Source organism: Marmota flaviventris, chromosome 5 (genome assembly GCF_047511675.1).
Source record: "Marmota flaviventris isolate mMarFla1 chromosome 5, mMarFla1.hap1, whole genome shotgun sequence".
Taxonomy (NCBI): domain Eukaryota; kingdom Metazoa; phylum Chordata; class Mammalia; order Rodentia; family Sciuridae; genus Marmota; species Marmota flaviventris.
In genome coordinates, this window is record NC_092502.1 from 147,040,887 (window position 1) to 147,058,877 (window position 17,991).

The 17,991-nt window shown below is 36.7% G+C and overlaps 1 protein-coding gene across 2 annotated transcripts in view; it reads right to left on the bottom strand.

The window, feature by feature from the left end:
- Positions 1 to 11,644: 11,644 nt before the first annotated feature.
- The window catches only part of Nup155 (nucleoporin 155), a 62,556-nt gene continuing 56,209 nt past the window's right edge, over positions 11,645 to 17,991 (bottom strand). The window contains exons 33-36 of one of the 2 annotated variants that reach the window (XM_027936281.2): positions 16,874 to 17,010; positions 15,730 to 15,836; positions 14,713 to 14,856; positions 11,645 to 12,034 (exon numbers count right to left, since the gene is read on the bottom strand). In XM_027936281.2, the coding sequence (XP_027792082.1) occupies positions 14,718 to 14,856; positions 15,730 to 15,836; positions 16,874 to 17,010 (383 nt within the window). In that variant the 3' untranslated portion in view covers positions 11,645 to 12,034; positions 14,713 to 14,717. Of the gene's footprint in view, positions 12,035 to 14,009; positions 14,857 to 15,729; positions 15,837 to 16,873; positions 17,011 to 17,991 lie in introns of those variants that run through there. The other variant, XM_027936280.2, reaches the window with a different exon arrangement.

The following is a 17,991-nucleotide window of genomic DNA, read 5'->3' on the forward strand; positions in this document are numbered from 1 at the left end:
CTGGATATCAACCTTCCGTCTGATGAATTCCTGTTAAATATATTCTCTTATTCTTCACTCTGGATTGTTTCCTTTGCAGAGGTAACCCCATTTCTCGGTTTAGGCATTTGTTTCCTGTGCTTTTGGAGTCCTATCCAGAAAACCATTAGCTGTAAAAATCAGTATTTCCCCCATTTCCCTCTAATCATTTCAGAGTTTCAGGTCTTCCATTCATGTTAAGCTGAGTTTTGTAGAGTGTAAGAGATAGGGGTTAAGTTTTAATATTCTGCATGTGGATGGAATATACAGTATTCCTAGCACCAACTGTTGATGAAGTTATTCTCTCTCCAATATGTGCTTTCGGCACCTTTGCTGTATATGCATGTATATTTCTAGGTTCTCTATTCTGTCCTATTGGTATACATTGCTGTTGTTATGCTATGTTGTTATGGTTATTATGGTTTTGTAGTATATCTTCAAATCAGCTCAGAAGCCTCCAGAGCTTTTTTTTTCCCCCTCAAGAATATTCAGGGTCTTTTTTGCTTCATGAATTTTAGCATTCTCTTTTCTAGTTCTGTGAACAATGTCATTGGTATTTTGCTGGAAATTACATTAAGTCTGTAGATCACTTTGGGTAGTGTGAAAGAAAATAACAATTCTGAGGAGATAAGAAAATGACTCTGAGCCAAATATGAGTGGATCATGCCCTGAGAACTCAAGTTACCTGGAAAGACATATATTTTAGTCAGCTTTTTGCTGCTGTGACCAAAAGATCTGACAAGAACAACAAAGAGGATGCAAATTTATTTGGGGTTCCTGGTTTTAGAAGGCTCAGTCCATGGACAGCAGACTCTATTGCTTTATGCCTAAGGTGAGGCAGCACATCATACTGAAAGAACATGATGGAGGAAGGCTGCTCAGGACATGGCAATCAGGAATCAGAGCTAGCTCTGCTCAACAGGGACAAAAGTCCACAGGGACCCACCTCCTCTAGCTATATCCCACCTTCCCACAGTTACCACCCAGTGAATCACGTCAGTTGATTAATTCACTGATTAGGTTACACATCTTATAATTGTTTCTCCTCTGAAAATTCACTCATTGTCTCACACATGAGCTTTTGGGAGATATCAACATAGTTCCCTTGAAAGAGATTACACAGCTTTTATAGTCCCAAAAGAATGTAAGTGATTTTATCAAATAAACTACAAAGGGTCAGGGAGGGATTTCCTATGAGATTCAAATGTTGTTTTCAAGAAGGCAGGGGAAATCCCCTACAGGATCAAATGGCATATCACTCCCAGACATAAGGCTGGGAGAGATCAGAAGTCCATCAAGCTTAGCATATTTATCTAGTGGTCACAGAAATGCTAGGTCAAGACATAGAGGTTACAAAACTATAATCTAAAAGAACTATGGTGACACATGCCTATAATCCCTGAGACTCTGGAGGCTGAGGCAGGAGGAGCACAAGTTTGAGCCTAGCCTCAATATCCTTCAGGGACTCAGACCTTAGGAAACAGATTTGGGATCCTAGCAGGTGAAAAAAGATGCAAAGTGCAGCTGGGATAGTAGCATGCCTTATTCAGAGATGGCAGCTACCCACATCTCCCTGAGTCTTTCCACAGGCCTTTTTTACATGCAGGCCAGAGAAGTCATGGTGCAACAGTTTACATAAATTAGCACATGTTTACAAGCAGATGTTTATGACCTTGAGTACATATGCTAAATCAGGGATTTTGACCTTGACCACATACTAGAACATAGCTGGCTGGAAGTATCAATGAGGGAGCATAAATATAGTCATCTTGGGCCTGCCCTACAATCTACCCCTTTAGGAATTCTTGCCATAAAATTTACATGGCTGATGTCTTCTCTAATGACTCCTTAGTAAGGAGGGTAGAGCCCTGCAGCCACAGGCTACAACAACAGTATTAAGCTGCAGCATAAAACCAGAAGATAAGCCCTACCCCCCATGATTACTAAAAACCATCACCAGTTTCATCCTTTATTGAAGTGACAATAAAAGTCCTTTTGAGGCACATCTAGTTGTCAAGGGACATAGGCTGGATTTGCCAGGGTAATGCAGGAGCAGAACTCATAGGCACTTCAGTACATAACCAGCAGACAGAGGTGTTTGCTACTTTGGTGTAGGTGTGTGTGCCTGGTCCACAATGGTTGGCAAGGACACACGTACAGTCAAAAGGACAAAGCAGTTACAGACACTTGTATATGTAAATCATGTCCATCTGGGAGAATGCATGCCAGTTTTGAGTCCCAGGAAAACACAGTGGTCACCTAGGGCAGCTTCTCTGAGCCATGAAACCACTCTTTATAGCTTGATCCTGGACTTCAGCAGGCTCTGTGTGTATCAGCACTGGGAAAAGGGAAATGACAGAAGTGCCCTTTAATCTGTTTCTCATCTGTGAGACTTGGCTAAGTAACATGTACCCAGGGGTACCATTCACTAGTTGTCCACGGTGTCACAAGGAGATCACATTCCAAAACTTTCCCCCGAGGAAAGGCTAACAGGGCCATCCAATGGGGGGGCAGGGTTTGTCCAGCGCCATGTCCAGTCTACAGTTTGCCTCCAATTCAAGAGAACATTCCCTTGCTACCCAAACCCAGTCTTAAATAAAATATCCTTCATTGTCACCTGGACCTTTATTGGTACTTGTATGCAAAATCCCCACAGAAACTGGTGTCCCTTGTTGGAGATGCTCATTCAAAGCTCACACAGCTGCCCAAAAACATTGTGCCCACCCCTTTTAGAAGGTGGGCTGACTGCAGTTTTGAGTTCTTGCTTAAGCAGGTCAATATATTGTTCTGTCATGCCTGCAGCCTGTGGGTAATATGAGATGTGCAGCTTCCATTGAATCTATAACTGAAATGCCTATCACTGCACATCCTGGCCCATGAAATGGGTGCCTTGATCACTCTCTATTGGCCATACCAAGGCCTTTAACACCTGTCAGGGCACGAGTTGTAGTACACTGATTCATTTGGCCACTAGGTCAGACAAACAAAATCCTGTGGTCCTATCAACTGCCATTAAGGTGAACATGGCCCTCTCTGACTTTCAGTAAAGGGCCGATGTAGTCAACCTGCCATCATATCAAGGGGGTGTGCTCACACTTTACCTGGCTTTCTGTAGCTCCAAATGGTGAGGGTGAGAACACTCCTGCACGTGTATCAGCGTGCTCCATGTTAAAGGCTACATTGTACATGGTTTTTCATCTTCATGCTGCAGGCGGCAGTGCAACCAAGTCGCCAGGTTTGTGGGAAGTGCGCACTATAATCACTGCACCCTAGACAAAGCATCTGCTTCATCATTCCCTGCGCTAGTCAGGAGAGCATGCCAGTGACATGCACTACAGTTACATCTTTTTCATGGGGTCTTGCCATATAGCTTCACTCCAGAGTCCAATGCGCTAAATGATGAATGAGTGACTGAAGAAATAAAGGGGAATTTAAAAATATCTAGCAACCACTGAAAATGATAACACACAAACCAAAATCTGTGGGAAACAGCAAAAGCAGTAATGAGAGAGAAGTTTTTTTTTTATATTTATTTTTTAGTTGTAGTTGGACACAGTACCTCATTTATTATTTTTATGTGGTGCTGAGGATCAAACCCAGGGTCCCGCGCATGCGAGGCGAGTGCTCTGCTGCTGAGCCACAACCCCAGCCCCAAGAGACAGAAGTTTATAACAATAAACACATACATTATAAAAATAGAAATATCTCATATAAACAGCCTACAGGGCTGGGGATATGGCTCAAGTGGTAGTATGCTCGCCTTCATACATGAGGCACTGGTTTTGATTCTCAGCAGCACATAAAAACAAAATAAAGATATTGTGTCCACCTAAAACTAAAAACTAAATATTTTAAAAAAAGAAAAGTAAGAACATATCAAACCAAAATTGATAGAAAGGAAGAAATAATACAGATCAAAACATAAATAAGTAAGAGCAAATATAAAAAATGTACAAAAGATGAATGAAACAAAGTTGAGTTTTTGCAAGGATAAACAAAATGGACAAACATTTAGCTATACTAATCAAGAAAAAGAGAAGATCCAAATAAATAAAATTAGAGGTGAAAAGGAGACATTACAACTAAAACCAGAGAAATACAGAGGATGTTAAAAACTACTATGAACAATTAAATGCTAAAAAGCTGAAAAACCCAAAAGAAATGGATAAATTCCTGAGTACATATAAGCTATCAAAATTGAATCTATAATAAATAGACAAACCTAAATAGACTAATAATAATAAGATTGAAATGGGAGTTAAATATCTCCCATCTAAAAAAGTTCAGAACCTTAATGACTTTACAGCTGGATTTTACAAAACATTTAAAGAACTAATTCCGGGCTGGGGATATGGCTCAAGCAGTAGCGCACTCGCCTGGCATGCGTTGGGCCTGGGTTCGATCCTCAGCACCACATACAAGCAAAGATGTTGTGTCCGCCGAGAACTAAAAAATAAATATTAAAAAAAAATTCTCTCTCACTCTTTAAAGAAAGAACTAATTCCAACTATCCTTAAACTATTAAAAAAAAATGAAATAGAAGGAACTCTGCCAAACTCTTTTTTTGAAGACTGATACCAAAATCAGACAAAGATACTACAACAACAAACTGCAAACCCATATCTCTGATGAACAAAGATGCAAAAGTTCTCAATAATATACTAGCAAACTGAATTCAACAGCACATCAAAAAGATCATACACCATGATCAAGTGGAATTCCTCCCAGGGATGCAAGGATGATTCAACATATGCAAATTAATAAAAGTGATACAACACATTAACAGAACAAAGGACAAAAACCATATGATCATTTGCATAGATGTAGAAGAAAAAGCATTTGATAAAATTCAACATACCTTCATGATAAAAACTCTCAATTAAGTTGGTATAGAAGGAACATAACTCAAAACACTAAAGGCTATATATATGAAAACCCACAGCCAAAACTATACAGAATGGGGAAAAGCTGAAAGACTTTCCACTAAGATCAAACAGCACATCCACGTATCAGAGAACATTCGGCTTTTGATTTTTGGGGATTGGCTTATTTGAACTGGATGTCCACTGTTACCACACTAATTTCATTTAGTACTGTTAAGTCTTAGCAAGAGCAATTAGGCAAGAGAAAGAAATAGAGGACATTTAAGTTGGAAAGAAAGAAGTTAAAATTATCCATGGTCGCAGATGACTATTTTCATAGAGAAACCTAAAACTCCATTAAAAAGCTGTTAGAGGGTGCATGGTGGCCCATGCCTTTAATCCCAGTAACCTGGGAGGTTGAAGCAGGGGTATCACAAGTTCCAGGCCAGCCTCAGCAACTTAGCAAGGCCATAAGTAACTTAGTGAGACCCTGTTTCAAAATAAAAAATGAAAATAAAAAGGGCTGGGGATGTAGCTCAGTGGTAAAGCACCTCTGGGTTCAATCCCGTTAAAAAAAACTACTGTATTTCAAGCTTTCTAACATGCACTTCCCCCTCTCTCCCGTTTTAACCTCCCAAAGGGGGACATTGTACAAAAGCTGTTAGCTAGGTGGTAGTGATTGTCTGTACATGTGCATCAAAACATGTAGAACGGACATCAGCAGAACAACCTTAAGAAATGCCTTATCTGGGCTGGGGATGTGGCTCAAGTGGTAGCGCGCTCTCCTGGCATGCGTGCGGCCCAGGTTCGATCCCCAGCACCACATACAAAACAAAGATGTTGTGTCCCCCGATAACTAAAAAAAAAAAAAAATAAGTATTAAGAATGGGCTGGGGATGTGGCTCAAGCGGTAGCGCGCTCACCTGGCAAGCATGCGGCCCGGGTTCGATCCTCAGCTCCACATACAAACAAACATGTTGTGTCTGCCGAAAACTAAGAAATAAATATTAAAAAAAAAAAAAAAAAAAAAAAAGAATTCTCTCCCTCTCTTTAAAAAAAAAAAAAAAGAAATGCCTTATCCTAACTTTTATTTATTTATTTTTTGCCCCGGGGGACTGAACCAGGGGTGCTTTACAACTGAGCAAAATCCCCAGCCCTTTTCATTTTTTAAATTTTGAAACAGGGTATTGCTAAGCTGCTGAGGCTGGCCTTGAACTTGTGATCCCTTTGTGTCAGCCTGTGAATCACTGGGATTACAGGTGTGCTCCAGCATGTCAGGCATCACTAACATTCTTCGTGGACAGAGGTTGTTAACAGGGTCTGGAAAGAGTCTGGGATTTTACCACTTGCAAGCTAATGAGCTTTCCTTTTTTTCTTTTTTTTCCTTGCAGTGCTGGGTTGAACCGGGGCCTTGCACAATCATGCTTCTATCACTGATCTACTTCCCGACTCCCGACAAACCATCCTATTATTGTGTCATGGATGGTGGCAGAAAACACGAGACTCCAGTGGTTGGAGAAAAAGGATAATAATTTCTTAAAGCAAAAGCAGTAAGCAGTGATACTACAATGTTCCTAAGGTTCTTCATGTCTCCCAGTTTCCACTGGGGTAACAAGTGGCCTAGATTGATAAAGTGGATTGTGTAACAAGAGACAAACAGTAAGCTGGGGAATTTACTGGTTTTTTTAAAAAAAATTCTTTATTCGTTATTTTTAGTTATATATGACAATAGAATGTATTTTGACATATTATACATACATGGAGTACAACTTATTCTTGTGGTTGTACATGATGTGGAGTTACACTGGTCATGTATTCATATATGAACTTAGGTAAGTAATGTCTGATTAATTCTACTATCTTTCCTAATCACATGCCCCTCCATTCCCTACCTTCCCTTTTGTCTAATCTAATGAATTTCTGTTCCCTACCCTCACCCTGACCATGTATTAGCATCTGCATCTCAGAACATTTGGCCTTTGTTTTTTTGGGGATTGGCTTTTTTGATTTAGCACAATAGTATCCAGTTCCATCCATGAACTGGCAAATGCCCCAATTTTATTTTTCTTTATGGCTGAGTAATATTACATTGCGTATTTTCTTTATCCATTCATCTGTTGAAGAGTTGAAGTTGGTTGTGAATTGAGTTATTATAAACATTGATGTGGCTGTATCACTGTAGTTTGCTGATTTTAAGTCCTTTGGGTATATATCGAAGAGTGGGAAAACTGGGTCAAATGGTGGTTCCATTCCAGGTTTTCTGAAGAATCTTCATACTGCTTTCCAGAATGGTTGCACCAATTTTCAGTCCCACCAGCAATTTATGAGTATACCTTTCACTCAACATCCTAGCCAACATTTATTGTTACTTGTATTCTTGATAATTGCCATTCTGACTAGCGTGAGATGGAAATCTCAGTGTAGCTTTAATTTGCATTTCTCTAGTTGTTAAAAGATGTTGAACAGTTTTTCATATTTGCTGACAGATCATATTTCTTCTCTGAAGTGTCTGTTTGGTTATACAAGTTATACAAATTTGCCCACCTATTGATTGGGTTATTTGGTGTTACGTTTTCCGAGTTCTTTGTATATCCTGGAGATTAATGCTCTATCTGAGGTGCAGGTGGCAAAGATTTTCTCCCATTCTGTAGGCTTTGTCTTCACATTCTTGATTGTTTCCATTGCTTTTATTGATTCTTGATTTTACTTCTTATGCTTTGGGTGTTTTATTGAGGATTCAGTTCCTAAGCTGACACTATGGAGATTTGGGCCTATTTTTCTTCTATTAGGCACAGGGTTTCTTATCTAATCTTATGTCCTTGATCCACTTTGAGTTTTGTGCAGGGTGATAGAAGGTTTTGTTGTTGTTATAATATATTCATACACTCACACAATAAAACAATATGATTTGATCAATTTCATTCCAAAGGCCCTCCCCTCCCTCCCCCGTTCCCCTTCTTCTATTCTACTGGTCTCCCTTATGTTTTTTTTTTTTTTAATTCGTTCTAATTAGTTATACATGACAGTGGAATGCATTTTGATACATTGCACATAAATGGAGGAGATAGGGGTTTAATTTCATTTTGTTATATATGGATTTCCAGTTTTCCCAGCACCATTTGTTGAAGAAGCTATCTTTTCTCCAATCTATGTTTGTGGCACCTTTCTGTAGTATAACTGTATTTATGTGCATTTGTCTTTATGTCTTGTATTCTGTACCATTGATCTTTGCATCTGCTTTGGTGCCAATACTATGCCATTTTTGTTACTATAGCTCTGAAGTATAATTTAAGGTCTGATATTGTGATAACCTCCTGCTTCACTTTTCTTGCTGAGGATTGCTTTGGCTATTCTGGGCCTCTTATTTTTCCAAATGAATTTCATGACTGCTTTTTCTAGTTCTATGAAGCATATCATTAGGATTTTAATAGGAATCGCATTAAACTTGTATAACAATTATGGTAGTATGGCCATTTTGACAATATTAATTCTTTCTATCCAAGAACATGCATGATCTTTCCATCTCCTAAATTCTTAGGATTCTTTCTATAGTGTTCTGTAGTTTTCATAGTAAAGTATTTTCACCTCTTTACATTGCTAAGATTGATTCCCAGGGGCTGGGGATGTGGCTTAAACGGTAGCGCGCTCGCTTGGCATGTGTGTGGCCCGGGTTCGATCCTCAGCACCACATACAAAGAAGTTGTGTCCACTGATAACTAAAAAATAAAATATTAAAATTCTCTCTTTAAAAAAAAAAAAGATTGATTCCCAAATATTTTAGTTTCTGAGGCTATTGTCAATGGGATAGTTTTCCTAATTTCTCTTTCAATTGATTAATTACTGATGTAAAGGAAAACATAAATCAATTGATTTATGGGTATTAATTGTGTATCCTACTACTTTGCTGCATTCACTTATGAGTTCTAGAAGTTTTCTGGTGGGTGTTTTAAATATAGAATCATGTTCTCGGCAAATAGGGATAGTTTGAGTTCTTCTTTGGATTTACTGAGAGGCAAATAGCCTGGTTCATTGTTTGAGACACTACCTAAGCAAACACATCCCTTGGAAATGGCCCAGGGAAAGAATGGTCAGTGTGCTGAATTCTTGGCATACCCTGTGAAATAGTGGGACACTCATCGAGTCATGCTGATTGCCTTTCCCAAGAATATTGTGTTGAAAATCAGACATCAATATCTGAGTCCAAAATTAATTCAGAAGAGTTGATCTATCAATTTAAAATTGTCTTGGGGGGCTGGGGATGTGGCTCAAGCGGTAGCGCACTTGCCTGGCAAGCATGCGGCCCCAGTTCGATCCTCAGCACCACATACAAAGATGTTGTGTCCGCTGAAAACTAAAAAAATAAATAAATACATATTTTAAAAAAATTGTCTTGGGAATATTTTAATTTAGCTTCTTTTTAATGCTAAGTGCACAAAAATGATATAAAAAATTGTCCAACTTGTTGGCCAACTTAGTAAAACAAAAAAGGGTAGGGATGTAGCTCAGTGATATAGAGTACTCTGCCCAGGCAGGTCTGAAGCCATCTTTCTTTTTTGGGAAGGGTACTGAGGATTGACACAGGGATGCTTTACCACTAAGCTATATCCCCAACCCCCCTTTTTTAATTTCTTATTTTCAATCAGGTTCTTACTAAGTTACTTAGGGCCTCAGTAAGTTGCTGAGGCTGGCCTTGCAAACCTCCTACTTCCCAAATAGCTGGGATTACAGGCATGTGCCACCATGCCTGGCTGAATCGATCCTCATTCTTCAGCCTCCTGAGACTGGGATTAAAGAAGTGCACCATTGTGCTTGGCTATTGTAAAAATTTTGAATACTTGTTGCTAGTATATAAAAATCCAATTCACTTTGGTACACTGGCCTTATATCCTAGGACCTTTGCTAAACTTAGTTCTAGTATTTCTGGTTACTGGCTCTAGTATTTTCTCTATATTCTGTAAACTCTCCTACAGACAATTATGTCATCTGCAAATAAAGACGTTTACTTCAGCACTTATGAAGAAAACATTGAGTCTTTCACCATTGTGTTTACTTGTGTTGTTCACAGAGACCCTTTATCAGGCTGTTTCTCTTTATTTCTAGTTCACTTAGAATTCAATTATGGTGTGCCGTGGGGTAGTCTTTTATATCCTGCTCTGGATCAAGCTTTTTGGAACCCTGGTATTATTATACTTTTCATCACAACACAGGAAGTGAATACTAAGCAATGCAGGTGGACTCATGTGCCCACCATCCAATTCTTCAGAGAAGCATTCTTTCCTGTTCCATGATGATCCTATACCCAACCTGCCCTAACACTGAGTCCATCACTAAAAGGCAGGGTCAATCAGAGACCATCTTAGGTCTTTTCTGTTAATTGCACTTCTAAGTTAGTGTTAACAGAATAACACTACTCATATTCTCCCAGGAGTTATAGAGCAAACTGTCTGCAAAAAAAGACAGAATGAACATGAAAAGGACAGAGATGAGCTAGAGAAAGTCCTGAAGATACTGGGCTCTGGATCTAGCCATGTGGAAATAGCTCTATTCTTGGAGTTTTTAATTTTTTTTTTTTAAAGAGAGGGAGGGAGGGAGGGAGAGAGAGAGAGAGAGAGAGAGAGAGAGAAGAGAGAGAATTTTTTTTTAATATTTATTTTTCAGTTTTTGGCGGACACAACATCATTGTTTGTATGTGGTGCTGAGGGTCGAACCTGAGCTGCGCGCATGCCAGGCGAGCACGCTACCGCTTGAGCCACATCCCCAGCCCGGACTTTTTAATTTTGAGGACCAATAAATGCTTCTTGTGATAAAATTAACTTGAGATTTCTTGTTATTTTAATTTTACTCATCTGCAATGGAGTCTTATATGTTACCCTGTGAATATATAACTTCTTTTTCTTTAATTTTTTTTTGTTGTTGTAGATGAACACAATGACTTTATTTTATTTATTTATCTTTATGTGGTGCTGAGGATTGAACCCAGGGCCTCACATGTGCTAGATAAGTGCCCTCCCATTGAGCTACAATCCCAGCCCATATGCAACTTCTGAGGGAAAAGGTGAGGGGGGAAAAAAAAAAAAAAAATATATATATATATATATATATATATATATATATATATATATATATATATATATATAATATATATATATATGAAATTCACATCTTAAAAAGATTACTCTCTCCTCAGTATGGAAAAAGGAATGAAGGAGGGTCAAACTAGAGGTAGGAAGACCATTCAGACACCACTGCAGACATCCAAATGAAATGGTAAACTCTAAAAACCTAAATTAGTGAGACAACTGGACAAATTTGGGGCATACAAAGAGACAAGATTAGAAATTGTTAATTAAAGGATATGGAGGGAGAAGGAAGAATTTAAAGATGATATGTTGGTGTCATTAGATAATCAAGACTGAGGTAGGAGAAAAAGGAGGAACAAGAGTAGAGAGAGAGCAGGGAGAGAGGGAAGAGCTCAGACTTATGTTTTGATGGATTTGCTTTAGAAGGTCATTCAGGTGTAGAATGGAGACAAGATATGTGGGACATGGTATCCCACATAATAAACTGATTAACTTCAAAGAGTTCCAAAGTTTCTTGTTGAGAGAAACTTCCAAAAGTCTAAAACACATGATGTAGTTTTAAAATAAATTTTAATTTCAAACATGCTGTAATGATGTAGAAATGATGTTTATTTGAAATAAGCAATAAAATAGTATTGTAACTAGTATTGAAGTAGAATATAATATAAAATAGCTATAGTCCTTACAAAATTTTAGATTTAAGTCTTAGCTTCAATTTCATTATATATGAGGAAAATAAAACTTAGAAGTATCTGAAAAGATTTATTAGAAGACTCACAAATATTCTGAAGAAAATGGTTTTACTACTAAGAGAATTTAAATGAAGATATTTGTAGAGAATAAAAGGAAATTATAAACTTTCAAAACCTTTAGATTTGATGTTTCAGGGGCTGGGAATATAGCTCTGTTGGCAGAGTGCTTGCCTCGCATGCACAAGGCCCTGGGTTCAATCCCCAGCACCAAAAAAAAAAAAAAGGATTTGATGTTTCAGCGCCTCATTTCCACGATATGACTGTATATATTATCATGATTTTTCTTCCAGGAATAAGAGAAAAAATATGGAGACAAATTATCCTAAGGAAGAGAATGAATAATTTGTGAAAAAGTCTTGAGATGAAATTAAGTATAAAAGATTATATAAAATAGAGAAGTTTATATAATTAATACACAGGTGTTCAATGAACAAATCACTGGTCAGTCAGATCTAACTAACTAAATGTTGAACATGTATCACATGCACATCAAAGGTCAGTATCTGACACTCTGCACAGTTATTCCAAACAGATTTTTCTCATTCCAAATCACTCTACCATACTAAAATGATCTTTTAAAAAACGAATTTGTTGCAACCATGACCTTCAGTGACTCCTGACTACCCGTAATGAACATAGTTTCATAAAATATATTCTACCAACAACTCATTTGTCTATATGTTTGTTCTGATCAAACACCAAATACAAAGAATATCTATGCACTGAATGAATGTGCTAGAACAATACTACTGCAAGTTTGATCACTAAACTGCCAGGATCAACATCCATTAGAGGTGGAACTTAAGAATCTGGTTTCATAGGCTATCCAGATGATTTTTCTGAATGCTAGTTTTAGGAACACTGTTCTGGAGGTCTAAAAAAGAGAGGACATAATTTTTTCCACACTGACTGTGCTAATTTAAATTCTCATCAATAGTGTATTAGGGTTCCCTTCCCTCTACATCCTTCCTAGTACTTGTTATCCTTTATTCATTTTCATAATTTGTCTTTTAGGGACCTTACCTTCAGAAGGTATTGCAAACATCTGCAGGGGGCTAGAATTCTTTTTGGTAGCGGGGATTGAATTCAGGGGCACTCTACCACTGAGCCACATCACTAGCCCTATTTTGTATTTTATTTAGAGATAGGGTTTCACTGAGTTGCTTAGCACCTTGCTTTTGCTGATGCTGGCTTTTAACTTGTGATCCTCCTGCCTCAGCCTCCTGAGCTGCTGGGATTACAGAGCTGTTGGAATTATAGGCATGCAGGACGGCGCCCAGCACGGGGGCTGAAATTCTTAAACTCTCTCAGTGTGCTATGTGAATAAATGGGGCAAAGTTCAGATTTTTTACTTTTATAGACCATACATGGTAGTCCTTCAAAACTGTACTCAGATACACTCAATATTGTAAGTTGAGTATATTCAAAACATATATTAATGTGTTGATATATAAATGTGCATAAAACAAAACTATTTTTTAGTAGAAGTGAAGTCAAGTCTACATTATAATATTTTAAGAAGATCTTCATTTGTAAGTAGATACGACAGAATTTTAAATTTACAAAACTAATAATACATAGTATACATTCATTTTACATATTTAAAATAGCTAAGGAAATGAAAAGGTGAAAAATGAGAGGTAGCGAAATTCCATTAGTGCTATATTGAATTCTATACATATTAATATATTAGGAGACTGGAGGAGAAAGGGGAACTAAATTCTAAGAGAAAAAATGTGGAGAAGGGATCCCTATGATCTTAGGAAAAGATAAAAGTGGAAGTAAAATTATATTCAAAATGTACCTAAAAATTGTTAGACAGGCATTAGTGACAGGAAACTAAATATAATTACTCTTAGTGGTATAAAAGGAGAATGATAAAAGGACAGTATTTTTGCTTTTTTATTAGCTCTAGTTATTCTCACTCTTTTTTCTTATTGCCATGACTTTGGAAGACTTGATTTAGTTATTGCAATTTGCTAAAGACAACATTGCTAACAATTTTGCCTTTACACATTGTGTGTCTTGGATAAAACTCATGAGTTATGGTTACTAATAAGGAAAGGAGGTGAAGGAATCAGGTGACCTAATCCATAAACTACAGAAAGCAGTAGTATTTGCTGATGGAGTCGCTTTCAAACTTGACATGCACTTGAATCCCTAGGAGAGACTGTTAAAACAGAAAGCTGGGCCTCACCCACAAAGGTTTTGATTCAGTAGGTCTGAGAGGGACTCAGGAATCTGAATTTCTAACAAATTCCCAAGTGATGTTGCTGCTGCTGGTTTGAAACACACACTTTGAGAACCATGGCTTTAATGGAAACAGTAATTACAAAACCAAAGAAGAGCCAGGTGGACACTTAAAGGAAATGGTATCTCCCTATGTAGGTTTACCTCTAAACCACAGAACATTATTACCTGCTCAAGTAACTAAGTTTACATTTCAAACCCCAAGGGATATAACTGATAAAATTAGTAGTTACAGAAATTTCTTTACAAAGATGATCTTTAAAACAAAACAGTCATTTGCCTATTTAAGAACTAGTGTTTGAAATTTTGGTACTGACATTCTACTTAAAAAGAAATAATATAAATTCAAAATTTCTGCCTAGAGTAAAATTCAAAACAGGAATTAAAAAAAATCATTGTGTTAAATACAAACACAACCTAATTTATTATTTCCTAAACCAATTATTATTATTATTGTTATTTTTGGTGTAGGGGATTGAACTCGGGGCAACACAGAAAGCCCTCACCACTGAATTACAACCCCAGCCCATACCAATTATTTATTTAGTTAGTTCCAAACCCACTATTAAAAAACAAAATATAGTCATATAAAAGAATTCTTTTGGCAAATGTGCTATATTTGTAAGTATTAGCCACTTATTAAAAACACATTTCTATTAAAATTGCATCTAAATTCTTAGAATACTTGATATCTGGACCCAGCTAAGCTTTTATTTTACAGATCAAAATGCATGGACAAAAATACATTACAATTATCAATGAAGTCTTTCTAACTTTGCTTGAAGGGATTTAAAATTCCCAGTGATGGTTTGGACCGCTACTGAAGAGCTCATAGACTGGAGTTCAACCAGATAACCACAAACAGCATCCAGGCAGAGATTTGTAAATCTTCTCCTGTAAAGGAAATGATACCGGATCAATTACCTATACATTTAGAAACATTACCTTTTATAGGGTTTCTTCTCTCCAATTCTGCTAATCTTACTTTTAGTCTCATAGAAAAGCAAGGATTACATTAATGGCAAATACTTGAAAACTGAGAAGGACACTTTGGGGGAGGCCAATTACCAAATAACCACAATTTTCCATTTGAAGAATATTATGATGAGGAGTCACTAAGGGATGATTCCTGTTAATATTAAATTATTTATATCGTTTTGGCTTTTTTTGTGTGTGTGGTGCTGGGGATTGAACCCAGGGCTTGTGCATGCAAGGCAAGCACTATACCAACTGAGCTCCCCAGCTCCTCCTTTTGGCTTTATCAAAAGAATAATATTCCTGAAAATGGCCAACCATATCACAATGACATAACTGAAATATCTTAGTACTGGGTCATTAATTTAAAGCAGAAGATGTTTAGAAGTCATTCATAAATGATACATGTTCACTTGTAGAACTGATTAAGGATTGTGTGGGCTGGGATTGTGACTCATCGGTAGAGCACTCGCCTAGCCCATGCGAGGCCCCAGGTTCGATCCTCAGCACCACATAAAAATAAATAAAATAAAGATATCGTGTCCAACTACAACTAAAAAATAAATATTAAAAATTAAAAAAAAAAAAAAAAGAATTGATTAGAATTGTGGCTAAAACACTAAAAAAAATCCCACTTTTCATAAATGCTGATATCAAAAGTTACTGCTGATGTAAACAGGACATAATCTCTAATCCCCACATTTTCCCACATTCTCTCAAAATTTGTTACCCAGGTATTTATTAGAAGCATTTAAAAGCTTTTTCTAGAATACAATATTTAATCATAGTTACCTCTCACAATTTGAAACTTGGTTAGGATTCTCAACATATTTTGCTAATAGTACATGGATACAATCCAAAAGGTGTAGTGGCTTCTTCATTCTGTTCCAGAATGGATCCTATAAAGAATATATGTATATATAGATTAAATGAGTTATAAGGCAAACTGTGTTTAATATTTTGAACATTAAAAACCATGCTGAAATATCTCTTAGGAGGATTTGATGTACTGATGTACTTTGTAGAACATGTAAATGTCCTGCTTAGGAATGTGATGTGAAAGAAAAGTCTATTTATGGGCTGTAATACAATTTTTCTTTGAACTTACGCAGTCTTACTCTGGCATAATACAAAGACTACACTAGCAGTCACAGAATCTTACATCTGGCTTCAACAGTTCCTAGTCATGTGACTTGAGCAGGTTAGTTAATGTCTCTGCTCTTGTCCTTTTGCAACAGATAACGAGGATACTACTATTTGCTCATTTCCATCATAGGTATATTATAAGGCTCAAATAAGAAAGATGCATAAGATGCCTTGCAAAGCACTGTGCGATGCTACTATAAAAACAAAAACAAAACATCTAGTTCAACAAGGTTTTATTTGGAATCTTTTAACTTAGTATAAAAATTTCAAAATATATAATCTGATAGGGTTCAGTATGTGTGAGAATAATTGTTAAGCACTGATACTTTTGATTAGGTTACATTGAACAAATATACTGTTATTTTGTTCTTTCAAAATAATTTGGCGGGGATGTAGCTCAGTGATAGAGCACTTGCCTGGGATGTGCAAGGTGCTGGATTTGATCCCCAGTACCACCAAAATAAATAAATAAATAAAAATCGAGAATTCTTAAATGTTTGGTACATACCCTGGTTTAGCCCATCCAACCAAGAGTAAAGTATATATAATTATGTTTATTAATATTAAAAATGTTAACATTTCATTTTAATCATGGTATCTAGCAAAGCATCTCTCAGCAGTTTTTAAAGTCTTAAGTATAATTTCTAATAGTCAATGAAGCAAATCCCTGCTGCAACTCTATTAGATTAAGTGATATCACAGTTAAAAATATGAAATCAAAATGTCCCACTGTGTATCTAGAAAAATTAGTTTAATTAATTAAAAAATTTATCTTAATATTTTTCCTTACCCTTGATTTGAATAGTTGATCATAAACTTCTAATAGTCTAGGTAATGGTACTCCAATTTCATTCATGGTCTGTATTACAAAGCCTACATCCCAGTTCAAAGTACAAACTTGCTGTTCTAAGAACTGTACAATAAAATCTAGAGAAAGAAAGATTCGAAATTAGAATTTTTTAAAACTCTTGACATTAAAAGTTAGGTCTTACTCATAGCCGAGTAGTTTCTGGGGGAAATATTTTGAAAACCAATTAAAAATATGTAGGATGCTGAGGGTATAGCTCAGTGGTAGAATGCATGCTTAGTATGTATAAGTAACTGGATTCTATACCACCACCCAAAACCCCCCAAAATAAACAAAAACACACACATTCTCTCTCTCTCTCTCTATATATATACACACACACACACACATATATATGTGTATATATATATATTTATTTATTCTAAAACGCCCTAACTTTGATAAACACACTCAAGCACCAGAACAGGCAAATCTGGAGGCAAAAAAGTAGATTATTGTTTCCCTAGGGCTGGAGGATGGGGAGGAATGGGGAATGACAACTAATGAGTACAGGGTTTCTTTTTTTTTTTTTCCTCAGTACTAGAGATTGAAATCAGGGGTGTTTTACCACTAAGTTATGTCAGTCCTTTTTGATTTTTGATACAGGATCTTGCTAAGCTGCTGAGGCTGACATTGAGCTTGTGGTCTTCTTGCTTTAGATTCCTTAGTTACTAGGATTACAAGAGTAGTAGGACAGAGTTTCTTTTTGGGATGATGCAAATGTCCTAAAACTAGACTATGATAATGGCTGCACAACTCTGTGAATATGCTAAAACTATTAAATTGTACACTTTCAAGATACTAAGAAAAAACGACAACATCTTAAGGAACTCAGAAAAATATGAAAAGGTACAAGAAGAACAGAGACTATTCATAATTCTATTAGAGGATCTGATAGTTTTTGAAAAACATATTTTAAAAAACTGTATCTTTAATAACTTTTCAGAAAGGGCTACTGCATCCTGATTTTAAAAAGTCAAAAAATTTTAATGCCCTACCCTTAGGTTTATGTTATTTCTTTCTATCTATCTATCTATCTATCTATCTATCTATCTATCTAT